At 33.5% G+C, this 21,579-nt stretch overlaps 2 protein-coding genes and 1 long non-coding RNA gene across 3 annotated transcripts; 2 read left to right on the forward strand and 1 right to left on the reverse strand.

The window, feature by feature from the left end:
* Positions 1-1,958: 1,958 nt before the first annotated feature.
* LOC132154123 (gamma-crystallin N-A) lies at positions 1,959-4,963 on the reverse strand. The gene is made up of 4 exons (XM_059562746.1): positions 4,831-4,963; positions 3,361-3,609; positions 2,603-2,748; positions 1,959-2,113 (listed from the first exon to the last, which is right to left on the reverse strand). Exons 1-4 carry the CDS (start codon positions 4,849-4,851, stop codon positions 1,978-1,980), a joined length of 552 nt encoding a protein of 183 aa, XP_059418729.1. The 5' UTR covers positions 4,852-4,963; the 3' UTR covers positions 1,959-1,977.
* Positions 4,964-5,925: 962 nt separating this feature from the next.
* LOC132154124 (CD59 glycoprotein-like) lies at positions 5,926-7,741 on the forward strand. Its single transcript, XM_059562747.1, has 4 exons — positions 5,926-6,092; positions 6,386-6,438; positions 7,194-7,316; positions 7,433-7,741. Exons 2-4 carry the CDS (start codon positions 6,390-6,392, stop codon positions 7,540-7,542), a joined length of 282 nt encoding a protein of 93 aa, XP_059418730.1. The 5' UTR covers positions 5,926-6,092; positions 6,386-6,389; the 3' UTR covers positions 7,543-7,741.
* A 1,516-nt stretch (positions 7,742-9,257) lies between these two features.
* On the forward strand, positions 9,258-10,166 carry LOC132154125 (uncharacterized). Its single transcript, XR_009437072.1, has 3 exons — positions 9,258-9,459; positions 9,747-9,813; positions 10,127-10,166. It is a non-coding gene; the product is annotated as an uncharacterized LOC132154125 (long non-coding RNA).
* The last annotated feature ends 11,413 nt before the right edge of the window (positions 10,167-21,579 follow it).

Here is a 21,579-nt window from a genome sequence, read left to right on the forward strand (position 1 = left end):
CCTGCAACTAAAACACATTATTTTATGACCTGGACAGACTTCTGAAAGTTTTGAAACTTTAGTGAAGTAGTCAGAGCTGATCTTGGGCATGTCACTCGTTTCTTCTCTACAACCAATCAACGACACAAAGAGTGAGAGAAACCCATAGTGCTGCTTGGCCCCAGAGGTCACGGCTTTGTCCGTCCTGGTCCCACCCACTAACAAAAACTTCAGAGGGTCACATTCCTCCCCCAGATCTCGGATACTCAGCTGTCACGAACAAACCCAGCATATTCCCCTCTCACAAACTTTCTAATTCAAAGACTCTTGGCAAAGTGCGAAGCAAACAGGGCCACTGTGTTTTTGTGTTACTTTGAGCTTAAATGAGCTGCTCAGAGAAGATTCTGTGAAGTGAACTAAAGAAAGAAGAAGTCAAAATCTTGTCAAAACAGGTGTCAAATCTATATTAAAGGAAAAGTTAGCACGTCCTGATATTGCTGAGTTAGATGTGTTCCTAGGTCAACATATTTTGTTGACCCTGGAACAACATTTTACTCAAAAAATGTAGTCTTGACCATATCCCCACACCTAAACCTAACCTTAACCATGAGTGATCCTTAAAATCAGAGGAAATGATAGATGAATGACACTGATGTACAAGCACCTAACAGTGATTGTAAGCGTAAACTTCACAAAATCTATAAACTTGTTCTTCAAATCTGATTGGTTAATCACAATGTTGTTCCAGGGTCAACAAAGATGTTGTGCCAGTTCAAAAGTTCACCCAAAATGTTTTAATTTTTCACTATTTACTCATCCTTAGGACACTCAAGATGTGTATGAGTTTCTTTGTTCAACCAAACAGATTTAGAGCTATTTAGCATAACATCACTCGCTCAGCAATAGATCCTCTGAAGTGAATGGGTGCCGTCAGAATGAGAGTCCAAACAGCTGATAAAAACATCATAATGATCCACTAGTAATCCACACCACTCCTGTGCATCAAATAACATTTTGTAAAGTGAAAAGCTCTGTGTTTTTCAGAAACAAATCCATCATTATGACATTTCTAACTTCAAGCGGTTGCATCGGGCTTAAATAAAAAAGGCTTCTTGTATGAATTAAGAGAAAAATATGCACAGGTATATTTGGTTGTATATGTTTAGAGGTAACAGGGAATGCTTTCTTTAAGGACCTCTATTGCCCTGAAAGACAGCTGAGACCAGGACAACTAGCCCCAGATACAGATCCCCTGTAAAGACCTTGTCTCAGAGGAGCACCAGGACAAGACCACAGGAAACAGATGATTCTTCTGCACAATCTGACTTTGCTGCAGCCTGGAATTGAACTACTGGTTTCGTCTGGTCAGAGGAGAACTGGCCCCTCAACTGAGCCTGGTTTCTCCCAAGGATTTTTTCTCCATTCTGTCACCGATGGAGTTTCGGTTCCTTGCTGCTGTCGCCTCTGGCTTGCTTAGTTGGGGTCACTTCATCTACAGCGATATCGTTGACTTGATTGCAAATAAATGCACAGACACTATTGAACTGAACAGACATGACATCACTGAATTCAATGATGAACTGCCTTAAACTGTCATTTTGCATTATTGACACTGTTTTCCTAATGAATGTTGTTCAGTTGCTTTGACGCAATGTATTTTGTTTAAAGCGCAATATAAATAAAGGTGACTTGACTTTAAAAAAAAAAGTGTGTTTTTACATGTCAAAGAGGGAAAGAGAACAGCAACTTCTTCACTTTTATTTCAACTCATTGCCTCAATACAAATACAAAATAAAACATACAAGAATATTTCTTTGCTAATTGCATTTTCTTCTCAAATAATTGATTCATAATTGAATAATAAAAAGTTTCAGTAATGTAAATCAAAGGTTAATTTGGTTAATTTGGTTAAGGTTCATTTGGTTTATCATTTGGGGTAAGTATACTTTGAAACATTGAATTTCTTTTGAGAGTGAGGCAGTTTTGGGATGTGGAAGTTTAGAAATAGTTGACCACCTTGCGGATAGACTGGATGTTGGGTTCCTCAGCTTGCCAGTCCATAAATGAGCAGTAGTTTCCTCTTTCCACAACGTACATGCGGCCACGATAGTTTGGCTCCTCGTACATGACCCAGCTAAACCGATGGAGAGAAAGAAACATTTTATTTATTTTGTTTATTTGCAATTGGTACTCATGTGTGAATGGCATTAAAAATGAATGACTGCTGTTGCATTTGTGCATCATTTATATTGTATTATTTTAGGCTGCAATTTCTCAATCAATAAATGCAAAATGATTTTTCTCAAATGCATTATGAGTTAAATGCATACTTTTAATATTGCATACTTATAACTTGATGCAAATAATTTAGCAATGAAGATTCATACTGATTGAAAAGATACTGAGCTTATGCTAATTAAAACCTAATTAATTGCTTTAAACAATCTAAAATTTTGCTGAAGTTGGGGTTAATCAACATAATTTTAATATTTTATATATATATATATATATATATATATATGTATATATATTTCAAGATTTATGGGATCTTGGAATATTTTATGCTTTCAGTCTTTGAATGCCTTATAAAACATTGTTTGATGTTTGGCCATGCAGAACTTACGCTCCGTCTCCATAGACTTTAACGGAGTTGAGGCAGTTCTTGCTGAATCCGGAGCTCTGGAGGAAGGGACAGTCGTCACACAGTTCAACACACTGACCGGTGAAGTTCTGACCCTCAAAAAGCTCCATCCTGTAGTGCTCCCCATGCTGACAGACACAGACAAATCATACAGTCAAGACAGAAGATCTCAGAGGTCAGAAGTTTGACCCTTGACAGCATGACAGACAGACAGAATTACTTCCAGACTAAAATAGCATATATTGTTTGCAGAATGCAGATTTTCTTTGTGCATTGAATACTTGTTGACCAAAATAATCTAATTTGATTAGTGTAATGCACAGCGTTAATTTAGTATCAAGATATTTAAATATTTTGATGTAGTTTTTATTTTTATATTGCTTTTATTTGTTTTTGTTCTAGTAACTTTTATTATCTTTTTGAAACATATGTCTACATAGTTTTAAATTTTTATGTATTTTAACATTCTATTTATTTTTAAATTTTAGTTTCAGTTTAACTACAGTTAAACTACAGTACAGAAAATGAAAATAAGTTTTTTAGAGTTGTAAATAAAACAAAGATTATTGGAGTATGTTTTACAGATCAGAAAAAGAAAAAAAGTATTGCAGTCTTTCCACTTCAAAATTTCACATTTCATATTTATTTTAAGTTGGCATGACGTTTACTTTATGACGTATTTTTCTCTTAGTGTAGTTAGCAGTACACTATATCTTTTCATAAAGTGTTTTCATCCTCACCATTTTGATTGGCTTGCAGGAGCCCATATGATCATTGTGGCCATTCCAACGTTGGAAATCAGGATACTCTCCTTTTTCCAGCATGTACTGCTGTCCCTTGAAATCGGGATGGTCGAAACACACCCAGGACCCGCTCTCCACGCGGATAGAGTTCACCCTGTTCATGAAACCACGGTCCTGGAAGTTTTCACAGTAGCCAAACACCTCCAGCCTCTGGCCTGTGAAGCACTTCCCCTCGTAGAACACTATCTGGAAGATGTGGAGGCTTGATTTAGTGCCAATCACAGGAAAAACTCTTGATTTATTGAGGTTTTTGATTCAACTACAGTCACCGGTGGTGTAACAGACTCTGTGAAAGTGAAACTACATGAGTTCACAGTGTGAGATTCATTAATCAGCATCACGCTGTGAACACTTTCCATCTTGTGAAGTTTCTTACTCCATCTTGGCATTAAACCTTGGCATTATCTACATTTCATCATATTTGAAGGTAAACTCAAGATCATAATCAAGATCACAGTTTGATTCCTAAGAATAAGTCCAAAAATAAACAGCTACAAGTTGACATCGCCAGGCTCAATGTTGCATAAAATGTAAAGTCTTTCATTTGTTTGTAATGCACATGCATTTTTATGCCTTGAAGTTTGTCAAGACATAAAATTCAGATTTTTTTTCTTATAATCTTTCACCACGGTAAAGTTATCTATCAGGCTGCTTAGTTAAAATTGCAAAAATAGTTTATGATAATCAGGAAAGCATCCGCTAGAATGGGCTGAAAATCATAAAAAAAATAATGTTCCAAGCAAAAATTTTATATATATATATATATATATATATATATATATATATATATATATATATATATATATATATATATATATATATATATATATATATATATATATATTTCCATCATTATAATTTCCAGCTATTAGTGCAAATAAAAATAAAAAATTTGATCCATGTTTCTTCATAAAAATAGCTATTTAGCTATTTATTTATTTTACTTTATGTATTTTACTTGTATATATTCCCGATTGTAAGTCGCTTTGGATAAAAGCATCTGCAAAATGACTTAATGTACATGTAAAAAAAAGTTTAATTTATTATTATTATTATAGTGTAGGCCCGTAAACATATTGACAGAACAGGTAAAAATGTGTACTTATTGTTTTTGTTGTGTTCTGCAGCACAGAATGCATGCACTGAGATATTTCATATAAATATATGCATTAATTTAAGAGTGCATTAATTTTGGTGAATGAGATGCTTTTACTGGTATTGTAGATATGCATGTGTACATACAAAACTACAAACTACAGTTGTGCAAATTGCAAACTATGCAAAAAAAATGTATTATGTATTTTTATATTAGTATGCAAATATCTATTACATATTTCAAAAGTACAGTATATTTATGAAACTGTTTCAGCAGACGACAGACCATATTCCCTGAAATATACTTCTCACCTTCCCTGAATATTGTGACATCGTTCCCTGCCTGGATCCTGAGCAACTATCCAGTGGAGTGAGAGCGAGAAAAATAGAGAGAGAGCAAGCGGAGGGAAAAATCCGGACTGTCTGATATATGTGGCCTATAGGCTCTGAGGTGTTATCGCGATGTTTTGCCCACAAAAGTGGCACAATAGAGAGCTTAGCAGTTTCTGCATCATGGACAGTTTCTCTTACACTGCTCTGCTGATATCGGAGTTCAGGAGGGTGAGATGCACAATGGCACAATCAATTGTGTTAAAGCTCTGATTTACTGTCAGTGTTTGGGTGTGAGAACGACTGCTGCTGCTGGAACACGGTCAAAACACAACACAGCTGAAGATCACAGCTATCTATCTATCTATCTATCTATCTATCTATCTATCTATCTATCTATCTATCTATCTATCTATCTATCTATCTATCTATCTATCTATCTATCTATCTATCTATCTATCATCGTCTGTCTGTCTGTCTGTCTGTCTGTCTGTCTGTCTGTCTGTCTGTCTGTCTATCTATCTATCTATCTATCTATCTATCTATCTATCTATCTATCTATCTATCTATCTATCTATCTATCTATCGTCTGTCTGTCTGTCTGTCTGTCTGTCTGTCTGTCTGTCTGTCTGTCTGTCTATCTATCTATCTATCTATCTATCTATCTATCTATCTATCTATCTATCTTTCTATCATCGGTCTGTCTGTCTGTCTGTCTGTCTATCTATCTATCTATCATCTGTCTGTCTGTCTATCTATCTATCTATCTATCTATCTATCTATCTATCTATCTATCTATCTATCTATCTATCTATCTATCTATCTATCTATCTATCTATCATCGTCTGTCTGTCTGTCTGTCTGTCTGTCTGTCTGTCTGTCTGTCTGTCTGTCTATCTATCTATCTATCTATCTATCTATCTATCTATCTATCATCTGTTTGTTCGTCTTCATGACCCCAGCTGGGACCTGCAGGAAGGAAATTGCATACATGCGATTACAACACTGCACAACACCCTGCAAACACACAAAGTTACACACATAAAAAAAGAGAAATATTTTTCATTTTCCTGTGTCAAGCCCATTGATTTTACTGTGCTGCATATGACAGGGCTTGGTTTGTTTGCAGAAAGAAAAAGGGAGAGAGGAGGTAGCTGATAAGAAACTGTAGGATAAAGGTGAGGTTTCATATAGAAATACAGACAGAAGAAGAACAGTTTCACTCAGTCCCACGCAGTAGGAAGGTGAGTTACACTTAACACACAATTTTATTTATTTTATTTTTATTTATCTTTTTACAATACATTAAAGCACACATCAGAGATGCATCATAAAGCCCAATATAAACCTTTATTGATCTACTCTGGGAAATATCAGACTAATCACAGTAATTGTTTGTTTTTAGTACATTTATGATCCTTTGGTTTGCTTTCAATTGGTTGGTTGAGTATGTGTTTTAATAATATTTAGAGTTATATTCCCAGTTTTCCTAAGATATTAAATGAAATAAGTCTCTCTTCTTCGGTTTGTTTCCCAGAAAGATGAAGTTCCTGGTATTGGCTGTTGTTCTCATGCTGGTCGTGACAGGCGGTGAGTGTGATTATTGATTTCCTGTCATAAATATTAAACTTTACATGCGGAAACATTAAAATGAGCAAATTACAGATTGATATGTATTGCTGTAATTAGTGAATATTGTCTGTAGAATTAATTATTGAAATAACCTAGTTTAAAAACCACTAGGGTTTAAAAGTCTGGAAATACAGTAAATTAAGTTTTAAATTAAGCACTGTACTGTACATCATCTTTATATAATTATATATTTAAAATAAATATATAAAAACGATTTACATTCTTTGATGTCAAAATTGGTATTGAGATCATCTATTATGCACTGAATATAATGATTCGATGCATATGCTTTATGTGCTGAAATATGATTGGATAGAGCAACAGAAAATAAGAAATAGTTGAACTATTGCATGTAGCATGAGGGCAGGTTTTGCATTTCTGGTAAAAATATAAAAAAATTTTTTTACTGATTATCTTCTTCATATCCCTATACATTTCAAGCAAATATAAGACAATATGCTGAACATCATAAGTCAAAATCCATGCAATGGTCTGAAGTCAAAAGCAGTGTGTGATTATTGATTTCTTGTCAAAAATTGACTTTCAGATCATTCATGATGCATGAAAGGTCTGAAATGTCAACATGAGAGCAGCAAAAACGGTCCAAACCACAAGGTCAAAGACTTTTATACATACAGGGTTTATGTCCATGTAAGGGTGCATCTGCACAAACAGGAAATGTGAACTCAAATATTGTCCCGTGTGTTTATAAGGCTCGGCCCTGGACTGCCTGAACTGTGTCCCAGCAAAAGCAGGAGGGGCCTGTGAGGTCACCACCGTAACCTGCCCCTCAGACAAAGACGCATGTGCTGCTGCCAACTTCCGCAGAAGTCCATGTGAGTGATTAACCCAGTCTGATCATTCAGACAATAACTAAGAGCTGCTGCTGTTAATGACATGACATTAACAATTTGTTAAACCATTAAATGTCTTGTGGTTGTGTTTGAAACAGACGGTCATTACCAGAAGTGCATGTCCATGTCAGGGTGTGAGATGGTGAAACAGAACGCTTACGTTAACATCAAGTGCTGTCAGAAGGATCTCTGCAACACTTTCGACTGATCTGCCACTGCCATAAATCAGCATGACTCACAAAACAGCTTTCAATAAGATACATTACACATGTTTGTTTATAAATGTGCTTTTTTTGTTTAATATATAAAAAGACAACATTTTAACATTAAATTCTTATTTGTGCAATGTTACAAAAACAGTCTGTTTCAAGGTGGTCATTAATATTAAAATAAACTAAGCATGCTAGTATTTTTGTTGATGATGTGATTTACTTGCTTTTACTACATATCATACAAATACATACATTCTCACTTCACAGAGAATTTTTGTATGTGAAATATTTTAAAAACATATATACAGTATTACCAATAACATGCAATAGGAGATAATTTACAGGTGAAAATGAATGAATCACAAACTAAAATATATTGCAATATTATTAGTGCATATTATTGACATACCAGTTGAATATTACTAAGAAAATACAAAGTCTGCAAATGAACAAAGTATTATAAATAAAAAAAAAAAAAGTAAAACAAATAAACAACATACATTGATAAATAATTGACTATTTATCTCAAATGAACAAAATAATACTAAAACAAGATTTAACATCTTTTGAAGTCATTTTAATTTTAAAGTACTTGATTAATGCATTTTTAGATATTTGTATAGAAAACAAGATAAAATACAAAGAAAAATCAATTAACATTGGCTTTCAGTGACAGTGCTCATAGAAAAATCCCAATAACCAGCCAATAAAATATGGTGAACTGCAACTGCTGTTTGACTGCCATATTAGCTTTACATCACATGTTTTGATTACATTTTTTGTTACATAATTAATCACTGCTAGATCATTACATCTTTTTAGCCAGTTAACTAAGCCACGGGCAGAGCTAAATCACACAGACAAAGCCTTGTGCACACACGGACCTTGGACTCATGAAGAAACATCTGCTCACACTTACTGGAACATTTCAAATTCAGTAAATGCTTGATGAACACATTCAGACTCTAAACAGCAGAAAAAGTGGTTAATATATCATAACAAACCTCTTACAGACAAATACAAATATTTCTCTTAGTCTCAAACCTGATATTTATCACCTGTCCCATCTGACTCTTGTGTTCCTCAACTTTAATATTTAACTTACATTAAACTTTTATATTTAGATTAACTCAATATTAAACTTTCCTGCCAGTCATTATAATCAAAGAAAAATGTAGGTTTTGCTGCCATGATTAACAAAATTTTGTTTCCGATTAAGTTACTTACACAATAAAAAGATTCAATTGTAAATTAAACAAAGATTACTGTATATGTAAAAAAAAAAAATAATAATAATAAAAAAAAAAAAAAAAAAAAAAAAATATATATATATATATATATATACTTTTTTAGTCTTTCTATTACAACTTTTCACATTTAATTAAATGCATTTCTAGCAATTTGTAATTATTTGTGAAATGTACTATTATTTTTCTTAGTGACAATCGTTTCATCTCTAAATTTATTCTAGATTTTTACTAAACCTGTTTGAAAAAAATAACACTGAACTTGTGTGCATGTAAATGCATTGTCAGGAAAGAGGAAGACACAACCATAATAGTTTAGTTTGAGACTCAAATGTAGACAATATTTAAGAAAATTTCCATAATGGACTTACGCCATATTAAAAACAAGTGTTTTGTAGTAAAACAGAACAGAACAGGATCTTGCTCAAGCACATGATATGAACAGTACTGATGGTCTGAAGCTAATGCGTGAGTAAACCATGACCAAACACAGTTGGGAAAATGTTGTGGCATCATTTTAACACAATGAACAGGTTTCAAACACTTTGGGAATTTCTGAATTACTGGAAATTATTCAATCCTGAGTACATGACAAGTATATAAAAGACACACACAAGTGCTTGTGAACTTATAATACAGTACGCTCAATCCTGCATTACTTGTGAGGTAAGCTATTAAAACAATACACATCCATGCTATTTGATATTTTCTGTGCTTCTAGTTTTATTAGCCTTATAAAACATTACAACACAGAACTGCATTGATTTAAGGTCTAGATTTTTGAATCATTACAATTTGACTTTGTTTTTTCTTTCTGGGATTTTTTGCCGGTTTTATCATTTGTCAGACATGCACTAATTATTAACAGATAGCTTGTTTCCAAATGACATTCATTTTCTCCCATTCTTATTGATAATTATTATTATTAATTTGTATTTATTTATTTTTTTCAGCTCTCATCAAGAAAAATAATGAAGACATTGCTGGTGGTCCTTGTTCTTGTTCTGGTGTTGAACTACGGTGAGTTTAAAGATGCTATTAAAAGGTTAAACATTAACATGATTCAAAACGTTATTTTAGTAACATTAAGAGACTATTATACTTATTTGAATATAATCATATATTTTCTGTTTTCATTAGAATTTTATTTAATGTTCTAGTAAATTTGTTGTGTGTTCTGTCATTTTTATTAGTTTGTAATTTGTCTGTCTATGTAGTTTTATTAGAGTTTTAGTTATTTTTGTACATCAAGTTAAACTAAATGAAAATTCATAATAATTTTTTTAGATAATATGTATGTGATATTTGACTCTGCCTGCTCTGTGTGTTGCAGGATCTGCACTGAAGTGCAACCACTGCGTTCCTCAGGGGGATGTTCAAAACAGATGTTCAAAAGTGGCTTCACCATTTCCCAACAATAAATATTATGAATTATAATATGGGTTACTGATGTTTGTGGTTTATTTTAGCGTTTGCAACAGTTGAATGATTGAATCATTGTGGAACAGTTTAAATAAAACATAAATTATTAAAATGTAAGATTTTGAATAGATGTACATTTCTGAAATGCTAAAGAAATAAAGTTATTGCACAAGCTAAATGACCGTTTCCTTATTCATAACAATTTATAGAATCAAAATACAGATCTTATTGCTTTTATGTGAATAAATACAGGTACATTTCTAGTTTCAACATTTGTTCTTCAGACATCCCCTGGTAAAAACATATCAGCTGTATGCAAAGTGACCTACAGTGCTCGATCACTGAAAATGGATTCAACTATGGATCTACAGGTCTGCATTTCTCTGGGATAGACTCATATATGGCCTTAAAGATAAAGATATCCAAAGAAAAGTTTATTAAGAACCAGAATAAAAAAGGATATTAAGATATATTTAATAATTCTTGAGTTACAAACACATAAACTATGGAAAAAGAAAATTTTTGGCACTCGGACAGTTTTCAACATTGTTTGTTCTTTGGACAATACTCTTTTAAAGAAAAATTCTTAATCTGCAAAATGGCCCAAGTTTGGGGCTTGGCCACTGAAAATGTGTGCTCTTAGAGCCACACTTATATCCCAATATCAGTGAAGAAATTAACTTTATGAACCTTGAAAAATAAGGATACCAAAAAAAAAAAAGCTTGTCAAGAACCAAAATATAAAAGGCATGCAGCCTTTGGTGGAAAAGTGCAAAAAGTGTCACCAGCATGTAATGCAACAAAGACTGCTGAATCCAAAAGATTTTACTAACAGATCCATCAATCACTGTGTAAAAATAACATAACCATGCTGCCAATTTTCTCTTTTACCCTTTAATTTGGCTCCAAATCTCAGGTGAGAATTACCATTTTGTTCTATTTTTCTCTAGGGCACTGAAAGATGATTTAACAATAAATCGTTCAGATGCAAACCATTTCCCACCTCAAAATCAAAACAGTTGTGCATTTTGCATTGTGACATTTGGATTAAAAAATGTACTATATTTATTCTAACATTCTTAGTATTATTATGAAATTAAAAAAAAGAATCATCCTTTAAAAACAGCCAAATAAATTTGACATATATATTTAATATAATATCTATAATAATATATTTTTAGAATCAGAATCAGAATTAGCTTTATTTGCCAGGTGTGTGAAAACACATAAGGAATTTGTTCTGTTTTTTAAGGGGCTCCTGGTACATACAAACATGCATGCATACATACACATACATGATATGATATTCAATATTATAATATTAAATATTATGTGGGTGACACTTTAGAATAATGGTCCATTAGTTAATGTTAGTTAACTACTTTAGTTAACATGATCTAAGCAAGAACGATCCTTCTACAGCATTTATTAATCTTAGTTAATGTTAATTTCTACATTTACTAATGAATTATTCAAATCAAAAGTGTGCTTGTTTAGATCAGTTAATGCACTGTGAATTAGCATGAACTAACAATGAATAACTGTATTTTCATTAACTAACATGAACAAAGATTAATAAATAGAGTAAATGTATTGTTCATTGTTTGTTCATGTTAATTAATAAATTAACTAACATTAACTAATGGACCATTATTCTAAAGTGTTACCATTATGTACTTATAAATATGAATAGAGTATCATCAAAATGATCATCATATATATATTTACATTTATTCATTTAGCAGATGCTTTTATCCAAAGCGACTTACAGATGAGGACAGTGGAAGCAATCAAAAACAACAAAAAGAGCAATGATATATAAGTGCTATATCAAGTCTCAGTTAGGTTAACACAGTACAGGTAGCATGGGATTTTAAATAATATAATAAATAAAAAGAAAACAAATAGAATAAAGCTGCAAGCAGCGATGAAAGGGCCCTCGCACCCGGGCTCACCACCATCTGGTGCCCAGAGGAGGAACAGTGAACATTGGGCCATATGCTTATAAAATAGTAAATATTTGTGCCACATTTCCTGCTGCCAACAGTGGCGCTATGATTATAACTGAATATCGAAATGTAAATGTCTTCAGGCCAGGACTCTTACCAAACATGCAAAGTTTCGGACAGATCAGACTTCTCATGTTTAAGTAAAATAAGTCATTTCCTGTTGCCAGCAGGCGGCACTATACTTATAATTGAATATTGGCCTTTAGTTGTGTTCAGGCCAGTACTCTTATAAAACATGTGATGTTTGGGTCAGATTCGGAATTGTATGCATGAGTTACAACAACTTCCTGTTTCAGTATTAATAGCATCATTTAGCACATAGTAAGTGTTGCTAGAATGTTTGAAAATATTTCTAGCATGATTAGCACACAATGGCATATTTTACTGTGTTGCAATAGTGCATAAAAGTTTTAAACATGACACTTCCTGTTGCCAGCAGGTGGCGTTATGACTATAACCGAATATGGGCATGTTGATTTATTTAGGACAGGACCCTTGTCAAACGCATAGACAGTAAAAGAAATGGACACAGCGACCCCATTGGAACTCAATTGAGACAAGTGAAGCCCATTTTTAGCGTTTTTTAGCACTTCCGTTTCTGACGCGCAGACTCAAACTAAGCTTGATGACGTCAGCAACCTGTCTGACAGATGTAAATCTTCTAGTAGCTGTGCGTGCAAACTGCCATCGTTAATCTTGCAGAGACGGCGAGCTTGAGCGGGGAGTTCTTTGGCGTGAGTGAGCAGGAGTAAGTATTCTGATGAATTATTTTGTATAGTATTTTAAAATGTAACGCCAGTACGCCATATTAAGTTAATTGCCTGCGAGCTTCTCCTCCTGTCTGTACGGTAATGCGACAGAGAGTCGAGTGGTTATGACGCAATCGTTAGCCTATTTTTTACAAAAACTGTTTCTACGGGGCCATAATGTAACATAGAAGGTAATGGAGCCCTTTATACATTGTCGTGTATCTTTAGAAATAAATAATGGACAAAAGTGACGCCAAAATGAATGGGAGTCAATGGGAATGCTAACGCAAGTGAAGTTCTGCTACAAGATGGCGGCACGCAGCCGACTTCAACTTCCGGTCGACTTCCTTGCCGCCTGGTCAAACGTGTGAAGTTTGGGGCAGATCGGACATTGGTTGCCTGAGTTACAGCAACTTCCTTTTTCACTGCATTAGTAGCATGCTTTTGCACTTAGCCAAGTGTTGCTAGTATGCTTCTTGAATGATATGTCATTTAAAGTGTCATAAAATCAATAGTTCATAAATCAGCCTAATAACCGTAGTAGGTTTCCTCTTGATATGTTATATCCTCTGGAGGAGACGTGTGCTATGAAAAAAACACTTGTGTATCGGCCAGATTCACCATCTCTCCCTCTGAGCAAAAGATGTCACTTTTAAGATGCACAAAAATACGCTTTAGAAAGAATTTGACACAAACACATGAACAATGACACTTTTATGATAACTTATTACTAGACTGGTTTGTTTTAAAATTGATTTGTTTTAAATGAAAGGCATATTTGCAGTGATGCTGGATGATGCTTTAAAATGCCAATAAGTTTTATCCAGCTGATTTTGTACTGCGTAAGTAAACAAAGAAAGGTGACATAATTTCCTTAGTACATTGTGCAATGTGACATTTTTTAATGTTTCAAAACAGTATGACGTCACAAACGGTTAATCTCCAGAGTATCAATCGAGTTTAGCAATTCAGAACTGATAATAAACCTGTCATGTTTGCAAAAATATAGATGTTTAAAGAGGCTTCACTATGTCTTATTTACTTATTTATTTGTCTGACAATAAATATAATGGTTTAAATAAATTTAATGGTTTAATATAATGGTTTATAATGGTTAAAGAATTGATGATGGTGAATCATTTAATTGAAGTCATTTAAAATTATTATTATTATTTTTTTTTTTTTTTACTTCATAAAAAATAAATAGGCCCATGTCGGAACTTTATGCCATCACAAATATTTAATCAGCAGTAAATCAGAGTAAGCCAGCAGCTCCTCATCCAGACCACCTGGTGTCGCTCTTCATCACCTCAACTATTCACTGCACTGAAAAAAAAATATAGTTCATTTTTTTAAGGTAAGTGGTTGAAAATAATTTATTTTAGCTACATTTAAATAAATTTAGTTTTGAAAGTTAGTCAGCTCATATAGTTTATTTAAATGTAGCTAAAATAAAATGATTGCAACCACCTACCTTAAAAAAATGTAGTAAATGCAATACATTTTTTTTTTTGGGCAGTGCACTGTGACCATTACTGTACACTGAAAAAAAGTAGATGAAAAGTACAGGTGAAACTGCACACACTATGCAGTGTAAGCAAACATTTCTAAGACTAGCATCCCTTATCATGACATGTATTACAAATACCTTGGTTAAATTATGGTTGTGTTGTGTAATTAAGTGTAACAAGACCATGGTTCATTTGTGGTTACCATGGTTTAACTATATTAACCATGGTTTTTTGGTCTTATTTGCAGTAAAACCATGGTTAATTTTTGTAAGGTATGCTACATTGTTATTGCATTGCATTGTCAATATGTTGCACATTTAAGTGAATGGCAAACAATTCGGCTACTTTTCAGTCTGTATTTCATCTGCAATGTGCAAATTTCTATTCTGGACATTTAATATAGACTGAATGCTTTAGAGCAAAGGGCCAAAAATCTGACCTGACTGGTGGACATGGGCCAAAAGTAAATGTTGCATTATATCCAACTATATTATCTTAAAATGTACATATATAAATTCACTTTTATTCTCTGCATTTTATTGCAAAGGCCCTGGTTTGGCATCTTTTGCTTTAGTAAGAGTTAATAACTGATCACATGCAACAAAATTATCTTACAAAACATGTACATGGTGATATTTGATCAAATGTACCTCTATTCCGGTCAGGTTTGCGCAAGCACAGTAAATAAGATAACAGAAAACAATGTATCTTTGTTGCTGAACTGGAAAAGACCAGAACAGAACAAAACAAAAATGTTACACAACCACACGGACTACTAAACCAATAAAAGTGACACTTACTGTATCATCTGAAACTCAAGCCAAGAGCACACAGTGAACAAACACTTGTGTTGTGGTACAAGTTCTTTGGCTGAAATTCAAATCGGAATTTCCAAATTCCTGACAAAGATTCCAGGAAATGAACAGGCAGCATCACAGTATATAGGGGACAAACACAGGTGTGTAGGAACTCACTTCAGCTCAGCTCTGCTTCACACTCAAGGTACGTTAACACAATTTTATACAACCTTTGTTTGTTAAATTACACTGCATTAAGTTTATTCTAAGATTTAGCAGAAAATAAAATGAGTTTCAGACAATGAAGTCTAAATGAACAGGGTTTTCTTTATGAAATCACAACTGTTAGGATCTAAACTCTTATTGTTCGCTGGTTCATCTAGAATAATAAGGCACTGAAAGATAATTTAACACTAATTCTGGGAAAACTGTTGAGGTGCAGGTCATTTCTCACCCCAAAATCAAAATGATTGTGCATTTTTTTTTATTGTGACATATTTAGATGAAAAATTTACAGTTTTTCTCCTAACGTTCTTAGTGTTATAATGCAATAAATATAAATATAATTATTTTTTGCAATGCAGTTATGAGAATCATCATCCTTTAAAATCAGCTAATTAAACTCAAAAATATTACTGTCCTATGTCAATACTTTCTTAAATATATTTTAATCAAAATAAATTATCAAAATGTCACAATGTAAAAGTCACAGAATACTAATATATATCTATATCTATATATATATATATATATATATATATATATATATATATATATATATATCTATATCTATATATATATATATATATATATATATATAAAATCAGATATTTGAATAAGAAAAAACATATATTTTTAAAAATATGATCCAGACTTGTTTTAAAAAGTTTTAAAATGAATAAAAAAATTGTAGTCCAAGCACTGCAGTTTAAAGGGGAAAAAAAATCTGTTTTTTTATGTTAGACTTGTATGCTTGCACTCTTTCACTGAATATATTTAAAATGTTTTAAATATTTAGTTTTATTAAATAACGTGTTTTTTATTGAATAATACAAATAATAATTAATAAAAAACATGGAATCTCAAATGTGTGACCTTCTGGGTTTGCTAGTTGATGCACCATTATATCTAATGCTAAGTTAAATTTGTCTGTTGAACACAGTACAATACATTCTGTCTCTATCCACAATACATATTGCTGCATTTATGTATTGCGATATATTGTGACACAATATATTGTTTCAACTGATTAGTTTTCCACTTTATTCAACAGATGATGAAAGTTCTGCTGCTTACTCTTGTATTTCTCCTGGTGTTGGAGAATGGTAGGTTTATGGTGTCTTATCTAAGTCTGCAAAACAATAATGTGTCATTTAAAGTGTCATAAAAAGCATTTTTCATAATCAGATTAACTGTGTTGTAGGCTCCGCCCTGAAATGTCACAACTGTGTCCCCTGAAATGTCACAACTGTGTCCCCCACACACCTGGAGGACGTTGTGTGACCACACAGGAGACGTGCGGCTATAAAAAAGACACCTGTGTATCTGCCAGATTCACAATCTCTCCCTGTGAGTTTCCTATTATTATCACATGTGCAATGAACTTTGCTCAAAAATACAGAAAGACTTGTTCAGAGTCATGTCATGTCAAGATGAACAAAGAAGCTCTTTTTCTCATATATTCTTATTCATTCCTCTAGTTTCTTATTTCCGGAGGTGCATTAGCAAGGCAGACTGCATGATTCTTCAGACAAGCCCCTATATTAAGACCAAGTGCTGTCAGACGGACCTGTGCAACACCCCAGTCATTTAAACCCACACAACGCAATGCATATCAAGCCATAGAGGGAAAAATTACCCAAAATGGTAACATTTAAGTAGCACATGTCACACATATGTATATTAGTATAATTATTTACTAATGCAATACCAATTATTGGTTAATGTTGAGTAATAGGATGTTGTACAACATGTAAATTAGTAATAGGGTGATTCTGTAACTGTGGGCACTTTTTCATATATGTACTTCATACTAAAACAAAAAAAGCTAGCATGAACAAAATGCAGCATTAAAGACATGAAATTGCTAAAGCTGTGTATCATTTCACCTGTGTCTTCAAATATGTGTGTTTTGTTCGTTTGTCACACAACAGATGCAAAATTAACAAACTGTTCATAAATGACCCTTTACTAATGCTCAATTTGTCATACAGGTGTTATGTATAAAAAATAAGAATACTGTGCACTATAGAGCAGAACTAGTAGGACTCGTATGGCAGCATAACTTCTTGATTTACACTCTTAAAAATAATTTTTATTTATTGACATTGATTGTTCCATTAAGAACCTTCAACATCAATAAAATCTTTTCATTCCTAAAAAGGGTTCTTTAAATTATTTTAATTATCTTCACACTAAGAAAATAAAATGGTATTTTAAGAGTTATAAGTGTCAGTGTTTGATATAATATTATGTATTGCCGAGATTGTGCAGTGAATAGTTTAGTTCAAGAATGAATCAACAGTTAACCTTACAAGGTTGTTCCATAGGTGGTACTTATTCTTACGAAATAATGGTCTTTCAGCTGTCCTCAAAACAAACATTTTGTACAATGCACCCAGTGACGTCTAATTCACAAACTAATGACTCTTATGAGCCGGTTCATTGTAGTGAATCAATACTGTTGATCTAGTCAAAGTAACATGAATTAGATCACTAATACTGAACCCAAAACTGTCCTTTAAGAGCCGAAGACAGGCCTTTAGAGCAGTAAATGGCTCATGCCTCTAGAGGGCCCTCCATATTTAATGTCAATGTTTCTCCTGGACAATCAGTTTGGGCTTGTGTCGGGATGGTAACCCTCATCATGCGAACCTTCAACATCCACTCAAACCCCACCCTTGATAGTTAAGCTAACTCAGGTTAATTAATATTGTGCTCCGTGACATGGGTGGGTCAGATTGTGAAATCAGAGAAACACTGAAAGTTGTTGTATTTATGAATCAGACCGAATTAATTACACTGCTCATGTTGATACATTTCCTAACAGCTTTTTTCTCAACAGATTTTTGTTCAGATAAGAATGAACAAGACGCACCTTCATATATTTCATCCTGATGAGACATTTTGACATGACTGCTTATTTATTTTCCACTATGAAGTCATAAATTATCTTCTTTCGCACTTTCCATACTGTATATATGATGAAATACATGAATCAGAAAGGAGTGGCAAACTTGGTGTGTCATCACTCTTCTTACTCTTCTCCTGAACTTCTCCAATTCAACAGAGAAAAGCAACTTACTCTCTTGAGGTCCAAACTATACCATGTTCCTTCCCCAGCCATTAATTTTCATAAATGGTAAGGTCCAGTATAGGGGTGATCATATGATGTAAAAAAATATTTATAAGAAGAAAGAAAGACTAATACAAGTGGTAGGATATTTTTTTGTTTGCGTAACTGTGAACTTGTTAACTTGCTAACGTGAACACTGAGGTTTTCTCTTCCTATGGTTTTACTCAAAACCACATATATTACGTAGAAAAGTTACTAGTGCCCTCACTGACCTGATGAACTTCCTCTGACTTTTCACCTCAATTGGATTCAGTTGAGCTGGAGGTAACAGAATGAGACACATTATACAAAGAGCCTCAAAGAATCTTAAAAACAATGACAGCCAAAAATCAGCTAATATTTAACAGCTCAATTAAGTGAATTGACATTTCTGTGTTGTTGTTGTGTTTTATATTAAAACATGAAATATGGTAACAGATCAAAGACAGAGACAAAGAGAGACATTCTCATTCTATGGACCATTGGTAAAAAACATGATTATCATCAATAATGCATCAACAAAGCTATCAGACACAGAGTAAAAGCCACAAAACTCCATATTGATTTGATGATATCTAAAATATAAGCTTGATTAAACCACTTTTGACAGTCTTCATCCCTGATTGTGGTTTTAACTGTCTGATAAATAATAATTTGACAGATTGCAATACACACTGCTTGTTATATAGCATAACACAATGTTGTGGTGGTGTACTTTAAGGGACATTTACACCCCATTCATGCAAGGGGTGGTGTATAGCTACATTGCAGTTTCATTTCCTCCACACTATTTTTAGGGTCGAAAGGGAAATGATTGCTATAGTGCGATAACCCAGTCCTTTCTTCAGGGAGAATTTATAATGTTAGAAATGTTGATCAGTGAACAATCATTAAAACTTTTGGATTAACAAGTGTAGGGAGACTGGGGACATTTAACATTTTCATCCAAAGTTCTAATAAAACTACAAATCCACTTCGGCTAATTTGGTTCCAGACACATGCAAGAAACAATAAGTGTATCATCCAAATGTTTACGTTGTGAAAGACTATCATAATTTTGAATTTAATGCAAATCGTCCCATAAAATTAAAAGAAGTGTTTTTGGGGCAACATGTAATGGAAAAAAGTAAAAAAAATAAACATGCTTTCAGTCATGGTGTCCTCATATGAGGACGTGTGAAATCAATATCCTGTTTCATAACAGAAAGTCATATTTTGATTTGAAACCCCATAACATTTTCCTGAGATGTTGATTTATGACACTTTAAAACTCAGAATTCAACGATAATTACAAAATATCATATTTTTATAAGAGTGTCACTAAATTAATATCAGACATTTCTGGTGACCAATGAGGTAGTGGTCATGGTGAAATAGCCAAACATTTAGTATCTCTGAAAAGCCCTGAATACAGGACATCCAGACTTAAAACTGTGGCTTGTATAGTCTAAGAGAAATTCACTCAAATATAATGTCCTCATATGAGGATGCAGGGTCTCAGGAAGTTAAGTTACAGTGATCAAATTAAATTTAAGGCTTAGATCAGGTATAGAAATAGAAAACATTTAGAGGTACCAACGATTCTACAAGGGTTTTTTTCTTTTTCTTTTTTTTTCTAATCATGCTCTCTTGGTCATTTTGCGGCCACCCTCTTTTGAGGACCCCCCCCCCCCCCACCTCCGCCCCCCTCTGGTTTAAAATGTCTTTGACACGCCCCACAGAGCATAAATTCGGTTGAGTCAGTGTCAATTTGAGTTTGCTGGGAGTTTCGCGTGCTGCTGTATTTAAAGAACACTTTCGGAATCCTGTGAAGAAAAACAGTCAAAACAAGTAAGTCTGAACATTTTATTCATTCATGTTTCAAGATAACTTTATCTGCCATAATTATATTTAAAAAAATATAACGGTTTCTGCGTGTTGATGCTTATAAAATAGACACTTTCAGTGTCTCTGTACTTTCCGTTTGGATGACTGATGTGTGAACTTTCATTACTGAGAAACTAAAAGCACATTTAGAAACCACAGTTGTTTACTGATGTAAACTATTTGTTCAATATGCCTAAAGGATATGCATAGTATTTGGAACGAAGCCAATACTTTTCTGCATTGGAATAATTCTTATGTTTTGGCAAGAATACAGTTAAAGCTGGAGACTGATTGCATGATTTCCAGATGTTTTTTTATTTTCTTGCTCTTATGAATTCCAGCTGTACTTGATTTGAAAGGGTGGGGGAATGAAAACCTCTTCACATAGTTAACATACATCAGACTTGAGAACATCTCTCCATCATTCTCTGCTGGTTTCTGCACAAACGAATGAGAGAGCTTATAATGTCATAGCCATCCTGCTATTTTTCATTTTACATGTATATTTCATTTATTATCACAATTATGACAATCATTCATTTCTTGGGGCTACTGCATCCAATTTTTTTTCCTGGCCATCCGTTTGAGTCAAACAATTATTTTGTCTATTCCACATAAATGGTGTGATTATCATGTGCTGGTCTCCTCATGACTCTGAATGCTGTAAACATGAACTTTCTATATTTTTAACATCAGTCGAAACAAGTTCTTAAAGACATAGTTCTGAAAATTTTTACAATTCAGTCATCATTTACTCACCTTCATGGTGTTTCAAACTTTCTTTCTTGTGTGGAACAGCTAAAAAAACAGCTAAAGAATGAACTGGCAACTTTTTTTCATATCCATTTTTAAAGATGCATCCTGTGATAAATTTGACTGAATGGCAAAACTGTCTGATTAGATTAGATCTGCTTCTCAAGCGCCTGCCCTATTACATTATAACAGGGCCAGCTTTGACTGGCAAAATCCACACATACACACACAAGCAGAAGCATGCAACCATGTGAACCACAGTGGTGCAAATAAAGAGGTAGAACTGAAGTAACTCTGTGTTCTGGGTTGCTAGGGTTTTTTGAGTGGTTGCTAGGTGGTTCCTTT

Source organism: Carassius carassius, chromosome 12 (assembly GCF_963082965.1).
Source record: "Carassius carassius chromosome 12, fCarCar2.1, whole genome shotgun sequence".
Lineage (NCBI taxonomy): Eukaryota > Metazoa > Chordata > Actinopteri > Cypriniformes > Cyprinidae > Carassius > Carassius carassius.